The 18,301-nt window shown below is 37.0% G+C and overlaps 1 protein-coding gene across 1 annotated transcript in view; it reads left to right on the top strand.

The window, feature by feature from the left end:
• The window catches only part of Arhgef38 (Rho guanine nucleotide exchange factor 38), a 90,377-nt gene extending 72,076 nt beyond the window's left edge, over nucleotides 1-18,301 (top strand). The window contains exons 8-14 of the mRNA XM_042701809.1: nucleotides 4,024-4,128; nucleotides 5,585-5,710; nucleotides 10,408-10,719; nucleotides 14,850-14,993; nucleotides 15,942-16,140; nucleotides 16,261-16,520; nucleotides 17,171-18,301. Coding sequence (XP_042557743.1) covers nucleotides 4,024-4,128; nucleotides 5,585-5,710; nucleotides 10,408-10,719; nucleotides 14,850-14,993; nucleotides 15,942-16,140; nucleotides 16,261-16,520; nucleotides 17,171-17,356 — 1,332 coding nt within the window. The 3' untranslated portion in view covers nucleotides 17,357-18,301. The remainder of the gene's footprint in view (nucleotides 1-4,023; nucleotides 4,129-5,584; nucleotides 5,711-10,407; nucleotides 10,720-14,849; nucleotides 14,994-15,941; nucleotides 16,141-16,260; nucleotides 16,521-17,170) is intronic.

The following is an 18,301-nucleotide window of genomic DNA, read 5'->3' as shown; positions in this document are numbered from 1 at the left end:
TCCCCTACCCACTCTCCTTAATTTTGTAGATTGAACATTAGATTCTTGACTGCATTTTCCCTGTCTTCGCTTCATTCATCAACCTTTCTCCCCTTGATCCCATCTCATTCCTTTCAAGTACCTGATTTTATTTGGCTGAAGTTTGATTTTTGCCTTTCTAAGAATTACAATATTAGAGATCTTGCTTGAATCTAGCATATGTCAGTTAATACATTTGTATACCCTTGCATACCACCCAATATAGTTACTTAAGCATTTGTCACCGTTTGTTTAATACTTATTGTATTTACCTCATGCTTAGTTGCTGTGGTCTTTTTTTTCCTTCTTCCATTAAGTCTTTGCTATTTTCTGACTATTTAATCAGAAACAGCCAATTCCTTCCTTGGACAACCGATCAACTTTCCCTTTCTATTATAACTTTGGTACTGTTCACATTTTCAGAAATCAGCAGAGAGCCAGATCTTTGAAGCTATTAAACCTTGACTCCCACACCATCTATACCATTTAAGTATTTGTCTTGGGAGCATAGCTTAAGTTCAATGTAACATCTGTAAACTGTAGATTTTATTAGTGCCTTACATATGGGATAGTTCTGGGGATTAAATAGAAATAGTACATATATAAAAATGCATCTAACACAGTGTGTAAACACTCAATATATACTGGTTGTTATCATTATTTTATGTGATTATATCATTTTCCTTTGAACATGTAGTCTTCTTATTTTGCATGAGAGTGAAAACTTCTTCATGCTCCATGTCTTGCTGGTAGAGGCCTGATTACCCCACTCCTAGGACTAACAAATTCTTAGAGAAAGCAAGTAGCTGGGAACAAAACTTTTATGTACAAACCAACCAATCCTGAGCCCGATTCACCTCCTCCTCTAACATTGAGTAAGCCACTATTTTTTTAACCCTAAATCATTCCAGAGTTCGGTACCCAGACAACCAGAGACCAGCTACTGGAAGTTTGAAAGTAGACAATTCTAAACTACATCTGCTTCCCTTCATTGACTTTCCCAAGGAAAGCCCAATAAAGGCATTAGCCTAGACTTTCTCTTCATTCTGTCTTTGGCCACCTGATCAAAACATGGTGCTCCCCTGTGGCTTTGTGTGACTTGTAATGATCCTTTTGTAGACACATAAATATAGTGCATTTCTTTCCAAGCCTTAATCTTATTTTCTCTTGTGGTAGCATGATTTTCCACACCAACATTAACATGGACATTCTTGGGACCGATAGCAGATATCAATTCTTGTGTTCATTTTTTTATACCTTTTTAGGGGCTCACACTAGATCCACTGAATAGAAGAGGCTTAACATAGAAATAGAATGTGAAAGTTAAGGATATTTCTGTTGTATGATGATAGGTCAGGAAATAGACAATCAGATCATTTCTACTAAAGGCCACAATAATAAAATAAAATTGAGAATTAATTTAAAAAGAGATTGTAGGTCCTGTTGGTGAATATATACGGCGTTCAAATAAGTCTCTTCCAAAATCTTTCTTCTGACTCAAGATAATGCTGTTGAATAAAATAAGCAGCTTCTAATTTGGGACATACTCTTGTGTAAGCTGTTACATATTTTTTTTTATCACATCTATCAACTTCTTATACTTTTCAATTGTGAACAAAAAGTGAATTGTAGTTAAAGTAGCCTGCAGGGATATTAATTAGATTTTTTCCCCTTAATCTTTTTAGAGGTTGTCCTGTCAGCAATGAAGCATTTCACAGTTAATCAGAAAATCAGCTGCATAGGCTGGACTGGAGAAGAGATAAATCTCAAATCAATCAATTTTGCACTTGTCAGCAGCTCAGGTGAAATATTGGTAGAGTTAGGGTATAAAGCTATTACCTAAGAGGAAGATTCTGTTCAATTCATCATACATGTATTGAACTCTCAGGTACAGACCACAGTGAGAGATTAGAAATTTAAAAACTAGCAGGTTAAGTTCTGAATTCAGTCTGCTTGGTTTGAATCTTGATTCTATCTCTTAATGTGAGTGTTTCTTTAACCGCCTCCCCCAACCTATGTTAGGGCAAAGACCATGCATCTATCACAAAGAGATTCCAAAGCATAGTAGTTTAAGTTGGCAAACCATTTATTTTTCTAATAACCTTTGAGATGGGAGCATATAAGCTCTGCTTCATAAAATCCTTCAGAAACACAGTTCCCCGACTTTTGCAGCACTTTTCTCAAACAGTGTCTTCATCTGACTGGTTGAAGCTTAAGCATTGCCATATCGTTCAAGTCCCAAGGACCATGGTACAGGCCAAGACAGGAATTAAATGCACTTCCCTCAGATCTTGTTTACCCCAACCCAGTTACAAACACAGGTCTAGTTACAAGGAAGTCTGGGAAATGGGGGTCTCTTGCAGGGCATCATGTGTTCAACTTAATCCAGAAGAGTAGGGCTTATTAGTTAAAAAAAAAAAAAAAAAACTAGTGGAATGTTAATAATACCCGCACCCTCCTGAAGCTTCTGTTTCTTTACCTGGAAAGTGAAATGAATCAAACCTACCCCATAGTTATATGAAAATTAAAATGAGTAAGTGAAAGAAAGGCTTTGGCACAATATCTGAAACATAATTAGTGTTTAATAAACGTTAGCTACTATTATTAAAGCAGAAATATTTAATCTTAAATACTTGAAATTGATCCAATGGAGAGAATTGCTTAAATAATTCATTAGGGTTACAAGTGCACATAGGAGGGAGAAATTGATTTCTACCATAGAAGGAATAGCAGTGTGTGTGGGGGGGGGTATTCGCAGAAGAGATGACATTGAAGCTAGTTTCTTAAAAATAAACGAAAGTTTATGAGGCAGATAAAGAACAGCAGCATATTTCAGTAAAGCAGCATGAGAAAGGCTTGATTAGGGTGAGCTAGTTTTGGGTACTATTTCTTACCTTGCAATTCTTGCATCTCCCATGTTCAATTCATTTGGATCCTTGACCAATAAATGCAAAGTAACATATCTGAGGATGGCTCCCTGGACACTGCAATGACAACCCTCAGTCCCAGAATATTGTTCTCCATATCAGACTGGTTTGGAGCATGGAGATCCTAAGACTGAGGGAACTGGATGTTCTGTAGATTACAAAGAACTCTGCAGCCTATTTCATCACGAATTTTCTAGATAAATACTACAAAGGAGTTTTAACATTAAATAACATTCTATCATTACTATCCCTTAAGTTCTAAGGTTCACTGTGTGAAATTCAGAGCCCAAATCAACTACAAATATTATGTGTCTAACTAAACTATGATTCCATGGAGCATTGGTGTCCATGTCCAGCACTAGGCTAGGTCTGAGTTTGTCTTATGGCCATTTTGATTGCTAAGAAATAATGTTTACCTGCAACTTCAGTATGTCTGTCTTGTAAAAAAAATGCCAAAAACATATAAAAGCTACATTTATCTGAATGCTAGTAGGTATCACATGTAAAAATGACAAAACAATGTAACTAAACCTATGTGACCCCTATTTTAACTCTGAAGATTGCTCCCCAATGGAAGATTAGTTATTATTCTTTAAATTTGATAGAGTTATATCAAATTTAATAGTTAATAGTTACATTTCTTTAACTATGGGCCTAAGAGTATTTTGTAAATAAGCCCTGTAAAATATACTGGAATGGTTCTTATGAGAAAAACAGTATGTTCTAGTTAGTTGATCAAATATTGCTATTGTACAAATCTACAAGTTAATATAATTTATGTCCATACATAATATGTGCTATTTTTAAAAAGTGCAGAGAAAAGGTTTATAATCTTACAACTGCTATGACATAGGTGCCATTGTGAAAATGAGCAACAGCAAATTAAGTTGCATGAAATGACACAGCATTGCAATAGTAATTGAATGTAAGGTTGCTGTGTCCTTAGAAAAGACTGTGTTATGTAGAGATTTCCATAACCAGAGGTAGTTTTGTAATGTGCTGGGCCAGTATATTCTGTACTATTTTTTAAAGATCAAATTCATTTGAATTATGAAAACAAATAACGTATATATTGTAGGTAAAAGATAATACCTTTAACAGAGAAGAAAAGCTATTTAGAGCTTTAGAGAAGACGGTGAGGCACTGCGTGAAGAACATTTCATTTTGTCTTCATCACATACAGGTAGGGGAGACACAGCTGTTTTGTGTTTCTATAAGAATGCATTGGTTTCCATAATCATCATAAAATGTGATCTTTCATTCTTTATCTGATAAAACTTATTATATCAAATTTGAAATTCTGAAGAATGCAGGTGAAGGAAGCCAATGTAAATGGGCTTTGTTTTTTAACCCCACCCCCACCACCCTATCTCTTCTACTTTACCCAAGATTCAAATCACCAAATGGTGGGGCTTTTTCTCAGATGATTGTCATGTGAACCACCAGCCCGTTTTCTTTATAATAGAGATGAATTCATTCACACTGCTGTACATGAGGCAGAAATTATATTTAGTTATCTAGGTTTTCTAATAGATCTCTATGAACTAAAATCAGTATAACATCAGCATAAAGGAAAATCACAATACAGATACAAAACCACAACAAATAAATTCTCTCACACAATCATATTACAAGACAAAAACACCTACACAAGTTTCCAGTCTCTCCAGAGGTTGTTGTGACCCTCTTAATCACCAATTTCAGCAAAGCAATTGTAACGGAGCACAACTGCTTTCAGTAAAAAAATAAAATAAAAAAAAGAGCAAACAACAAAAAAGTCAGGAGTGTTTTCTGTGGGCCTTTCTGAGGACACATTGTTCTTAATGACATCTTCACGAAGGCCATGATTATGAGACATAAAAAGATAGCAAAGCTCCATGTAAATTGGGTAATCCATGACTTCCCGTTTCAGATATCTGAGTTGGGGAATTGATGCTTGCACACTTAGATAAAATGCCATACCAGCAGAGGATTAAGGCGACAAGCATACTGATTTGGAGACAAGGTTTCATATTCTGTGAGGACAGGTAACCATTCTGGTTGCATTTCTGGTCATTTTATGATTGGATGCAAAGCCTGATTTTTACAATCAAGTTTTCTAATCTCTTCCTAAAGCTCTGCCTTCCATTAAAAAAAAAAATCCCAAACATCGTTATAGCATCCAGCTGGCAGTGGGACCTGTCCTTAATGTTCCTTTCAAGGAGAAAATACCTCTTAGCAACATTTACTACAAAGTCTTTTATTTTCACTGACAGACCATAAAAAAAGTAAGCATTTTCTGTCAAAAAGACTCTTACATTCACTAAGGAAAACTAGTGATTAAATTTTTTAAAATGAGTGATTTCTAAAATACAAAGAATTGAGTACTAAAGAATGGACAACGAGAGAATTGAACAGAGCTTACTCTTAACCAAAGAAGGTTTCATAAAAAAGATTATGAGAAAGTGACACAGGGCAAGGAGAAGGAAATAGCTTCTTACATGTAGGCTGATGGTACACAATTTTTTTTGTAGCGCTTTTTTTCCTTTTTGACTTTCAGGGAAATGGAGGGTTAGATGATGAAGTTTACCTTTGGGATATGTTTCCTTAATACCAACTTCAAAACTTGCCCTTTTTCTAACTTTGTTGTTTGGTTGCAGGATGCTGTGCCCTTTGCTCTGCAGAGTGTGACACAACTCCAGGAGATTTCACACAACAAAGATGAGGAAGGAGAGAAAAGCTCCTCAGAGACCCCAAGTAACGCCCTAAATCATTGTCAGGACTTTGTAAGTTATTTACAGTCATAGATACTTATAGATGAAGTCATGGGATTTTATAAAAGCAGGAGTATACACTGGAGTCCACACCAAAGCCAACGTTAATGTCAAGATGAGGAAACTTTAAATAGTATCATGAAGGGGTTTCAATTCAACAAGTCAGATTATGAGTATCTTGCTCAAGGCTATCTTTCCAATATTCTCAGACTTTAAGAGGGGAATTTGTTAATTTTAAAATAAATTTAAGATATTTAAGGAATGAATTAGTGAAGATTTTTTTTTTTTTATCACAGTTGAAATGTAAGACAACCTTAGATTGTGTTCCTAGTAGTTGGTACTTGACAACTTCTAGGAATAATACTGAGGTTACATCTGTGTGTGATATATCAGGGATTTACTAAGTTGAAAAATGTGATTTTTCTTAAAAGAGCCTCTAGAATGCCATGAGTCTTAAACAGCACAGATTCTCTCTGAGCATAAGACTCTTATTAGTATATGCACATTGACCAGCAAAGCTTTCTAATTGAGAAAGGACTTTTACATAACAAATATTTCTTCTGTTCCGTGATAAAATGTTTGTTGTCTATGACTTCTGTTAAATATAAGTTGAAAGCCACAACAACCATGCTTGAGTCAAAATATTTGAGTAATAATATCTGGTTAACATTAATTTTAATGTACTATAGGCATTATCATTTTATAGTAGCATTTCATGTGCTATATGGAAGTTTAGTAGGCTCCTTCATTATGAGGTAACTGGCAGTTTTGTGTTTGCATGAATTGGCATTTTGGGTCAGATAAGTTTTTGTGAATGGCCCTTGTATTGAAGGATGTTTAGCATTCAGTGCTAGCCTATTGGGCTCAAAACCTCGGGAAAGTGTACCCATCTCTAGTCAATGTCAAGGGGTGCACACCTTAGCAAATGACCCAGTCCCACTGTCCTAGAAAAGCACTCAGAAACTTCTTGCTTTTCTTACATTGTAAAATGGAAAGTGGGGCTGCATCTGAAGTAAGATAATAGGTCACCCATAGATAGATGGATAGATATCCAGATGGACCATAGATAGCATAGATAAACAGACAACAAACATTTTGAAGTCATAGGTCTAATGGAAAATGTATGGTTACTTTTTAATGTATTTTTAAGTCTAATTACAGTTGAGAAGAGTCCTTAAGCTTTTGCTCTTTAGGTTAATTCAGATTCATTAAGTCAATAATTATTTACTGAGCACCATCTGAGCACATGCTATATAGCCTCTGCCTTAGAAAGCAAGCTTCAGCTGGGAGGCAGCTCAGTGGCAAAGCACTTGCCAAGCAAGTGCAACATCCTGGGTTCAATCCCCAGTATCAAAAAGAAAGAAAAATGTTTTTTAAAAAAAGAAAACAAGCCTTCAAACTTTGACAAAACCATAACATGATTAATTAGGCTAAATTAAAGGTATCAAAAAGTTCCATATAAAACTAATATTTTATTGATAACATATTGAACTCTCTTTAAAAATGAAAAATTGATCTAAAGGTAGAGCAATTTTTTAATTTATTAATAAATCTACAAATTAGACTATGAGTTAGATTATGAATTTTTTTCTATGAATAAAATTTGATTTATTGTGAATACAAAATAAATTTACTTTGTACTCAACATGATTTTATGTATTGGCAAATCAGCTTATACCTGTGAGTCAGTGGATGATGGATATATGTGTATTTATAAGATATAATGATATATACAACATATTCATCATATACATATTATGTACAGTAGTTATATAAAATATTGTGATTATATTGCCTGTAGAATCCAGTCAAGTAAAAAACACAATAGTTTGTCCCAGATATAGTAAATAGATTTTTTTGCTTAAAGTTCTCATTAAGTAGTGAGCAGCTGTATATTGATTATTTCATAAACTCGACATCAAATCTAATCTGTGTTGGCGATGGCTACTGCCAATAAGAGATTGATCTCCTTCTCTTCTGGATTTCCCAGGAGTTGAGACCAAGTTACCAGAAGCCATTGAAGTTAATTAATACAGGCTGCAGCTCAGATGCTGATTTCCTGAGATATCTTTGAGTTAGGCCAAAAATAGAAACTACTTCCAAATTATTGTAATCATGGATCTCAAGCATATGTGATAAGGGTAAAGCAGAGCAACTCATTTCAGAATATAAGGGAAAGAGAAGGAGAGGAAATGGACACAGGGTGGTCAACTACTGACATGGAGTTGGGTATTAATATGAAGTTTATTTCCCATGATTTAGACCTAAGGATGTGCTAATTCAAGATTACAGGATCACCATCAATACAATCCTTGTACTTAGAGAAGAAAATTATAAGTCTAGTTGTTTCTGCTCTAAGAATAAAATGCTTTCTATGATGAAAACTTTAAAAACCTGAAAAAGGAAATCAAAACATAACTTAGAAAGTTGCAAAACCTCCCATGCTTCTGGATTGGAAGGATCAACATCATGAAAATGGCAGTACTTCCCAAGGCTATCTACAAATTCAAGGTGATACCTATCAATATTCCAACCTCATTCTTCAAGGAAATAGAAGAGGCAATCCAAAAATTCATATGGAATAATAAAAGACACCGAAGAGCAAAAACAATCCTTAACAAAAAGAACAGTGCTGGAGGAACATCAATACCAAATTTCAAACTCTACTACAAAGCCATAGTAATCAAAACAGCTTGGTACTGGCACAAGAACAGACCTTAGGACCAATGGAATAGAATTGAAAACCCAGAAATGAACCCACAGACCTATAGCTATCTAATCTTCGATAAGGAAGCTAAAAAAATAGAATGGAAGAAAGACAGCCTCTTCAGTAAATGGTGCTGGGAAAATTGGTTAAACACCTATAGAAAACTAAAGCTAGATCCTTATATATCACCCTGCACCAGAATCAACTCCAAATGGATCAAGGGCCTCGGAGTCAAAGCAGACCCCCTGAAAACATTACAGGATGGAACAGGAGAAACCCTAGGCCTCCTTGGCGCAGACTGAAATTTTCTTAATAGAGACCCAGAAACACAACAAATCAAAGAAAGGTTGGACAAATGGGATTGCATGAAGTTGCAGAGCTTCTGCATGGCAAAGAACATAACTAGCAAGATCAGTAGAAAGCTCACAGAAGCCGGGTGCCAGTGGCTCAGGCCTGTAATCCTAGCTACTCAGGAGGCTGAGATATGAGTATCGCGGTTCAAAGCCAGCCTGGGTAGGAAAGTCCGTGAGACTCTTATCTCCAATAAACCACTAGAAAACCGGAAGTGGTGATGTGGCTCAAGCAGTAGAGCGCTGGCCTTGAGCTGAAGAGCTGATGTACAGTGCCTAAGCCCAGAGTTCAAGCCCCACCACCAACAAAAAAAAAGAAAAAAGAAAGCCCACAGATTGGGAAAAGATCTTCACTAGCCATACAACAGACAAGAGTCTCATATCTAAAATACACCTGGAACTCAAAAACATAAACCCCCCAACAACAAATTCTCAAAGAAACAACTGCCCAATAAATAAGTGGGCTAAAGACTTAAAGAGAAACTTCTCTGAAGAGGAAAGAAGGATGGCCAATAGATATAACCTCTCTAGCCATAAAAGAAATGCAAATCAAAACAACACTGAGATACTGCCTCACCCCAGTTAGAATGGCTATAATCAAGAACCCCATGGTTTCCCTTATTTGCAATAACTAGTATATGTCTGAGACAAGCAGAAAAGGTCAGATAAGTTAATGTTAGGTGAAATGAACCCCAAAATAAGGATTCAAATGTTTTTTTCTTTCTTGGGATTGTTTCTAACATATTTATAAGATGATTTCTTTATTTCTTTGTATGTCCCTCCCCCATGGTATAACCCCTGCTTTCACTGTATTTGATGTTGGTATACTTTGTGGAGGAGAAGGAAAAAAAAACAATTGTTTAAATAGGGATACAAAAAAAAAAAATAAATAGGGATACAGGTGGACCCATTGCAACAATGAGATGTACAAGACGTTATGTCAAACTTTACAACTTTGTGGGGCAGGGGTAAGATGGGAAGGGATGGGAAGGGGAAACAAAGGAGGAGGCAACAATGCTTGATAAGAACTGTACTCATTATCTTGCCCATGTAATTGTAACCCCTCTGTACGGTATTTTCACAATAAAAAAAAGAATAAAATGCTTATAACCAAAGTGTTATAATCTGAATAGGGGGGTGCTTTCCATTCCCACATAAACACCCAAGTAGTCAAGGATTTGGGACTGAAGTGGGAGGAAGAAAATACAGCCAACTATTTGTCGACAAATAGTAGAAGTTGTGTGGTGAGTCATTTAGTCTTGAAAATCAAAGGCTGGAAATGACCCTGCACTTCTACATGGTGGAATAGCTCAGCTTGGCTATGAGATTAGAAAGAAGGAAAAGGGAAAAGTGTTGAAGGAGATGGTCCCAATGACAAAACCAATGTCTATAGAAAGAAAGGCAAAGTTGCGGTTTGAGTAAGGAGACTAACTCACACATTGCTCTCCTGCTCATTCTGCAGTTTTTATATTACAGTCTTTGTCTAAAGAGTCCTTGAATAGGCTTAGCTCGGTGCTCAAAGGACCAGATCTTCTCTCATGTGGATGCTTTCCTGTTTCTTCTGTGTTCTGCACAGAAGAGATAGTCTGCTAAGATGGTCAGGGTTTGAGTGGTTCTTCTGTCTGTAATGGGGTTGTTCTTCCTTTTGGTAGGCAGTTCTCTTGCAGAGGCACGTCCTGCTGCCCCTGACAGCCCTGCTGGCCTTATTCCCAGGGCCTCAGAAGCTCATCCAGAAACGCTACGACAAGCTGCTAGACTATACGAGCTTATTGCAGCGGTCAGCGGGAGATGAGTCAGACTTGGCCCAAAAGGAGTACGAGGCCCTCAATGCCCAGCTTGTGGAAGAGCTCCAGCCATTCAATCAGGCTGCTCGGCGGATTCTGCTGAATTGCCTGTGCAGTTTCATCACCCTCCTCAGCGACCTGATGCTCAGGGTTCAGCAAGCTTACGCCACAGATGTGCAGGTAAGCACAACACCTGTCCATGGCCAAAGCCATGTACCTGTGTGGCTTTGTGCATATGTTGTTCAAGTAAAGCCAACTGCTTGATCACTACTTTGAATTTTTTTAAGTGTCTCCAGTCTCTGATTTAAATGATGGAAACTTTTCATTATGGTTCATAGTAGAAGAAGCACAAAGAGATTGTTTTTTCGAGAAATCACTAATAGATACTAAGGTTAAAAAACAGTGTGAAGAACTTTATCATGGCCAATAGACACATGAAGAAATGCTCAACCTCCATAGCCATAAAAGAAATGCAAATCAAAACAACATTGAGATATCACCTCACCCCAGTTAGAATGGCTATAATCAAGAACTCTAATAACAACAGATGCTGGAGGGAATGTGGACAGAAGGGAACCTTACTGCATTGATGGTGGGAGTGTAAACTTGTTCAACCACTTTGGAAAGTAGTATGGAGGTTCCTCTAAAGACTCCATATAGGGGCTGGGAAGGTGGCTCAGTGGTAGAGTGCTTGCCTTGCATGCATGAGGCCCTGGGTTTGATTCCTCAGCACCACATAAGCAGAAAAAGCTGGAAGTGGTGCTGTGGCTCAAGTGGTAGAGCACTAGCCTTATGCTGAAGAGCTGAGGGACAGTGCTCAGGACCAGAGTTCAGGCACCATGACTGGCAAAAAAAAAAAAAAGTATTAAGACTCCATATAGAGCTCCCCTATGACCCAGCAATCCCACTTTTGGGCATTTACCCAAATGATCACAAAAAAGACCATACTAAAGCTACCAGCACGACTATGTTTATTGCAGCATTATTTACCATAGCCAAGATATGGAACCAACCCAGATGCCCCTCAGTAGATAAATGGATCAAGAAATTGTGGTATGTACACAATGGAATTCTATGCCTCCATCAGAAAGAATGACACTGTGCCATTTGTTAGGAAATGGAAAGAGTTGGAAAAAATTATCTTAAGTGAAGTAAGCCAGGCCCAAAGAAACATAGGTCCCATGGTTTCCCTTATTTGCAATTACTAGTATATGTCTGAGACAAGCAGAAAAGGTCAGATAAGTTGATGTTAGGTGAAATGAACCCCAAGATAAGTATTCAAATGTTTTTGCTTTCATGCAATTATTTCTAACATATTTATAAGATGATTTCTTTGTTGCTTTCTATGTCCCTCCCCCATGGTATAACCCCTGTATTTCACTGTATTTCATGTTGGTATAATTTGTGGAGGGGAAGGGAAAAAACAAATCGTTTAAATAGGAATACAGGCGGACCCATTGCAACAATGAGATGTACAAGTCATTATGTCGAAAAACGAACTTTACAACTTTGATGGGGATTGGGGGATGGGAGAGGTAGGGAGGAGGGGGAGGGGGGAAATGGGAAGGGATGGGAAGGGGAAACAAAGGAGGAGGCAACAATGCTTGATAAGAAATTATCAAGCATTATCTTGCCCATGTAATTGTAACCCCTCTGTACGGTATTTTCACAATAAAAAAAATAAAATAAAAAAGAACTTTATCATTAAATAATTGCATCATATACTTTATACTTTATATACTTTTTGTTTTTAAGCCTTAAGGATTAACCTTTAAAGCTTTTTTTAAAAAGGTAATTATAGATTTACAAGAAGTTGTAAGAAGCAATCTATACTCTGTTTTCCTAAAGGTTGCATCTCACGTAACTGTATCTCTAGGGTTTTACTTTGTTTTTCTGCTGGTTCTGGGGCTTGAACTCAGAGCCTGGGCTCTGTCCCTGAGTCTCTGCTCAAGACTAGATCTCTACCACTTAAGCCACAGCACCACTTCTGGCTTTTTCTGAGTAGTTTATTGGAGAAAAAAGTCTCACACACTTTCCTGCCCTTCCGTGTAGCTACAATTACAGGCATGAGCCACAAGCAGCTGGCTCCTGTCTTTCGTTCTTAGAGACAGAATTGAATACTAATTTGAGAACACATTGGTACCAGAGCATCTTGTTCTAATATCCAGGCATTACCATATTATATTGAGCACATATCTTTATCTTTCTGTATCTCCATCTTCTCATATGAATAAAGTGAGCATAATAGTAAATTATTTGATTTTTTAGATTTTTGGTAAAAATATATTTGGGAGCAGCTCCTTTAGAAAGAATAATGGACAATCTATATTTCTTGAATACTAGAAAATGTTATTATTACTTACACTACACTACACTGAATTAGTGGTTTGGATGTATATAGAAGTTGATCTCTTTGAATTTGAGCGCTCCCATTTTCCTGTTGTATTCTAACTTTCACTATTTCTGTTGAGAACTCTGAAGTCTATCTGATTCTTGGTTCTTGCTTTTACTTCTCTTATTGTATCCTTGGATGCTCATACAACTTTCTCCTTGCCTCCACTATTCTAAAACTTAATATTGGATATATTATTGTGTTTGATACTTGGTGGGGTCATTTTAACTTGAAATTTAATACCTCTATTCACCAATGACTTTTCTGTCTTTATTATTTTTCTGTACTTCTTGTGTTATAACTCTAATTTTACCACCTTTTCCTACTTACTTTCAATTTCATTACCATTTTGCTCTATTTCCTATGAAAATTCCTACTGTAACATCTAGCCCATTTGTAATTTCATTTACAGTTATAATTGCAATATTCATGGTCTATTTTTTTAATTGAGACAAATTGCTTCCTTTAAAAGAAATCAGATTCTCTCATATTAAAGGTATGCCTGGTGTTCTTGTTCACTGAAAAAGAGGAAACAATTGAAAGCATTGAGCATATAGATAGGAATTATAAATTATAAGCCTTACTATTCGGTTGAATAATCTGTCATTTCATTTGGGTACAACTTGATAATTGCATCTTTAGGTCTTTTTTCCCTGATAATTGCATCTTTAGGTCTTCTCCATTTAGCTCATCAAGACATCCAAATACAATTCTTCAAGTCTTCTGTCTGGGGCAATAATCTGACTACTTGGGTTGTTGTTGGGAGTTTTAGAATCAGTGTCTATTCATGCTCTTAATTATTCTCTTCCCAATTTGGGTTCCCTACCCTTATTTGTACCTATGGTCTCTTATTCTAGGGATTCTGTTTTATCATTTGCAGAAAAGGAAATTCTATCCAACCTCAACTGAAATGGATTAAGAATCTGGGGATCTAGTTAAATTACACTAAACATACTATTATAGTTATCAGTATTCTTATATTTCATTAGCTCCACAGTTTCACTGAACTCAAATATTCTCCAAGTTTCTTATGAGGCTACAGTCAGATAACCAATGGGAGTAGAATAATCTCTAGACTTCACAGTGCATGGCTAAGGTGGGTGATGAGATGACCATGGAAGAGTTAAACAGTTGGGGATGGAACAAATGGGATCCCAAGATCTGCTTTTTGGATCTTTTAATATGCTCTTCTTATATGGTGGCTATGGTGTAATTGGACTGTTTTCTACCATGATTAAAGGCCTCCAGAGTGAGTGTCCCAAGCTTCCTGTAATTGCGTGTGCTTTGTAGCCTGATCAGAAAAGTCAGACACAACCTTCTCACTGTTCTATACACTTCAACTTTGTATTTATTCAGTGAGACCAGCACAAAGGCTTACCTTGAACTTGAAGAAGCTTAGGGGTAGAGTGCTTGCATTGAAAGTGTGATGTCCTAGATTGGATCCCCCAATACCCTAATCCTTCAAATGAAAGAACCATAAAGTCTTCCTGAAAGTCAGGAACCTAGACTCCCCTCTTGATAAGAAGTATGTCAAACAACCTGTGGTTTAAAAAGTAGCACACACTTTTTGTCGGTGCTGCTTGTTTGAACCTCTTGTCCCTTGCTAAGTGTCCCATTGTACCACATGAAAGGTACTCACTGCTATTAATTCCTCAGTCTTTCTCCCAAGTCTTTATTGCTATTTTTCCAATATTGGTCACCTTTTATTTATGTTTAAAACATTAAAACTATTTCTATTGGTCATGTGGGGGTTCCAGAGACAAAAATTATTTCTTTATATCAAGATTTTAGTTGCTCTATTTTTTTTTTATCTTGGCACTATCGGACATTCTCTCAGGTGATTATAAAAGTTCTAGTAAATTTAATACCCTGTATCATTATCTAATTATCTGGAAACAATGCCTATCATTTACCACAGGTGCCACTCTTGGTATCAAACATCTCTGAGATCCAGAATCGAGTACTGGAAGAAGTTCACACTCTGAATTTTGTAAAAGACAACAGCGCCACCTTTATTGAGAGGAAACTTAGTTTTGAAAAGAAAAAGCCTGTGCAGATTCTGGTGAGTTTAGCAGCATTTGTGACAAGGGTAAACATTACTTTGCTCTATCTAGTCTAAATCATCACACTGTATTATTTTCCATGTAACTTATTTCATTTTAATATCCTATCGTTTGCTTATGTATTTAAAATTATTTTCACTGCTAGTGGGGCTTGAACTCAAACCTTGTGCTCTCATTAGGATTTTTTCACACAAGGTTGGTACCCTGTAACTTCCCTTGGATTTGTCTGCTGGGGCTGGCTCCAAACCTCAGCCCTCAGATCTCAACCTCCTCAGTAGCTAGGATTACAGATATGAGCTACTGGCACTTGGCACCATGTTTTTGTCTCTGTTTTGTACACGATGCATCCCTAACATTTCAAAAATGATGATTGAAATAAGATAGGACTCAATAACTATTTGTTGACTAGAAATTTTATTCAAGAGATAATTTATACCCTTTCATTGATAGGGTAAAGCATCACAGGTTCCAGAGACTGGTTATTTTTTAAAAGTTACTTGATGCTGGAGCTTACAAAGGGTCTGTACCTGTTGGATCCAGTCTAGTCATGTAATAGTTCCTAAAAGAAGACATATATATGTGCTAAATTTATATAACATAAGTCTATTTACTGAATTAAACACTCCTCAAGTTCTTAGTATGTATGGGATTATCTAAAAATAGCAAAGAATTAAAATGTTGCTTAACATTCAAGAGGGATTAGAACCTCTTCTGATTCTCACTTAAATTTTCTTTCTTTTCTACAACACTGCCCTCATGTGCTTACTAGGGAATTTTTCACTGAATGACTCTGCTAAGCTTTCTTTTTACTTTTTAAAAACAGTATTAGCCTACTCTGAGCCTTAAACTTAATGTCAAGCAGCATAGAACTTCTAAATTAAAAGAGAGAGATCTTTCAGAGACTTGATCACACATCCATCTAAACAAAACTCCCAAACTTTCTCCAGCCAGAAGTGCCACGCCAAACTGACATTCACCGCTCCAAACTTCAATCTACATATAGCACGGAGGAACTCTACCAAGCCAAGCGCAAGTGCAATGCTACACAAGAACTTGACATCAATCTTCTGGAAGGAGAATTGGTGGCTGTGCTGGAACAGAAGGATCCCCTGGGGAGTACCAGCAGGTGGCTTGTTGACACAGGAAGTAAGATTTTTCCCATCCCGCCCCTCAGTCACCTCTGTGGGCTTTTATAAAACTATGTTTTGAGAAAGTGCACACATGACCTTGAATCTTGTTTCTTTTCTTTTTAAATTTCTTCCCCAGTTGTAAAAGGGTATGTGTATTCCTCCTTCCTAAAACCCTACAATCCAGCCAAAGTGCAGAAGGTGAATGCTGAGAACAGGTTCTGCGATGAGGATTTTGACAACCTCAGCCTCTTTGTGTCTTCACGGCCTGCTACTGACAGTGTCACAGGCACTCCCGAGGGCAGCATAAGTGACAGCAGCTCCTCCCTGAGTGGCACTTGCGGAAAGTTAGAGACAAATGGCACTGATGGAGACAGTTTCCAAGAGGCTGACGAACAGGTAAGAATCAGAAGCTTGATGTAAAAATGCTTGGTGGATCAAATGACAAATCTCTAGCCACACATGTTGTAGTGTAAGAAAATGCCAACTTTGACATCACAGAGACCCATCTCTATTAGCATGTATGCTCTGTGGACTCTTTTGCAAAGAATTTAAATTTCTGCACCTGTTTCCTCATATGAAGCAGAGGCTGATCATTCCTACATGTGGAGTTGATATGTGGATTAAAGATAGGCATGTATGCAAAGGACCCGGCATACAATAGTAGCTGCACTGTTACTACCCTGCTTCATGTACTTAAAGACTTAAAGTGAAAGTGGTCTTTCTTTTTTTTGGAGGGAGGGTTCAGTCATGGGGCCTGAACTCTGGGCCTGGGCCCTGTCCCTCAGCTCTTCAGCTCAAGGCTAGCGCTCTACCACTTGAGCCACAGCGCCACTTCTGGCTTTTTTTCTTTTTGCTTATGGGGTGCTGAGGAATCGAGCCCATGGCCTCATGCATGCAAGGCAAGCACTCTACCACTGAGCCACCTTCCCAGCCCCTGAAGGTCTTTCTACACTCCACTCTTGCAGAAAAACAGTTCAATACTGAACATTTTTTTTTTTTTAAATTTTAAGTTTGGTTCCAATAATATCCTTTGTTTCTTTGTCTAGATTTTCTATGCAGTCCATGCTTTTCAAGCTCGGAGTGACCATGAACTCAGCCTTCAGGAGTACCAAAGAGTCCATATACTTAGATTTTGTGATCTAAGTGGAAATAAAGAGTGGTGGTTAGCTGAAGCTCAAGGGCAGAAAGGCTATGTGCCAGCTAACTACCTTGGAAAGATGACTTATGCTTAAGAAAATAAGCCTCTGACCTTCATTTCCTGGCAAGGTGCTGATTGACTACCTCATAAAACTGACATTCTGAAACTAAACCAGAAAGCAAGAAACCTCCAAGCTGTATTAACGAATAATGTATCAGGTTTTAAGGAAGACTATGCCTGCTAATATCATTGTTTCCTAAATGTATACATGTTGCAGGGAATACTAAACTAACAGAAAGAACAAAGCAAACAGCTCAGGCTCCAACTATAAACTACAAGGTAGAGATCTTTTGAAAGGGAGCATGTTCTTTTAGCATCATGAAAGGCTAAATTCTAAGGGCAAGATTCTTCACTGTGCTACTTGTTTACTCTGTTATATAGTTTGCTTCTATTTTATTTTCATATTTCCCATTTGTGCATGTTTATATATACATCTTTACTATGCAGTTTATATGTGTATATCATAGATCATATACAGATGTATAAACTTGAGCATGACTAAAATCATAGACATAAAAATAGGAATTAGCAGCCAAATAGACAACTTTACTATGGAGCCTTTATTTTAAGTTTTGGACCAAACGAATATATTAATAATATACACTGAATATTCACTGAATCTTATGTGACATTATTTTAAATGCTTTAATACACAGTAACTTATTTAATATATTAACAGGAACCTACAGCCTAAAGAGGCAATGGGATATTAGCCCAAGGAACACGGCCAGTAGCTGGTAGGGCTGAGACCAATTGGTAATCTGGCCCAGGGAACATGCTCCTAACCACTACGCTTGATCTTGCAGCTTTGTTATTTGCAGAACTCTCAGTGATGGTAATAATGAGGAACATTCTTCTCTTATGTCCACATTCAAATATTTAGAATTTTTTCAAAATTAAGGGCTATAAGAACTTGCATAATGCCTAGACAATATAAGTATCTAGGATAACGACTTCTATTTTTATTGTTTTGCTTAAC

This window comes from Dipodomys spectabilis, unplaced genomic scaffold (assembly GCF_019054845.1).
Source record: "Dipodomys spectabilis isolate Male_0828 unplaced genomic scaffold, ASM1905484v1 ptg000297l, whole genome shotgun sequence".
NCBI classification, from domain to species: Eukaryota; Metazoa; Chordata; class Mammalia; order Rodentia; family Heteromyidae; genus Dipodomys; species Dipodomys spectabilis.
Note: the sequence above shows the minus strand (reverse complement) of the source record. Positions and strands in the feature narration are given on the sequence as shown.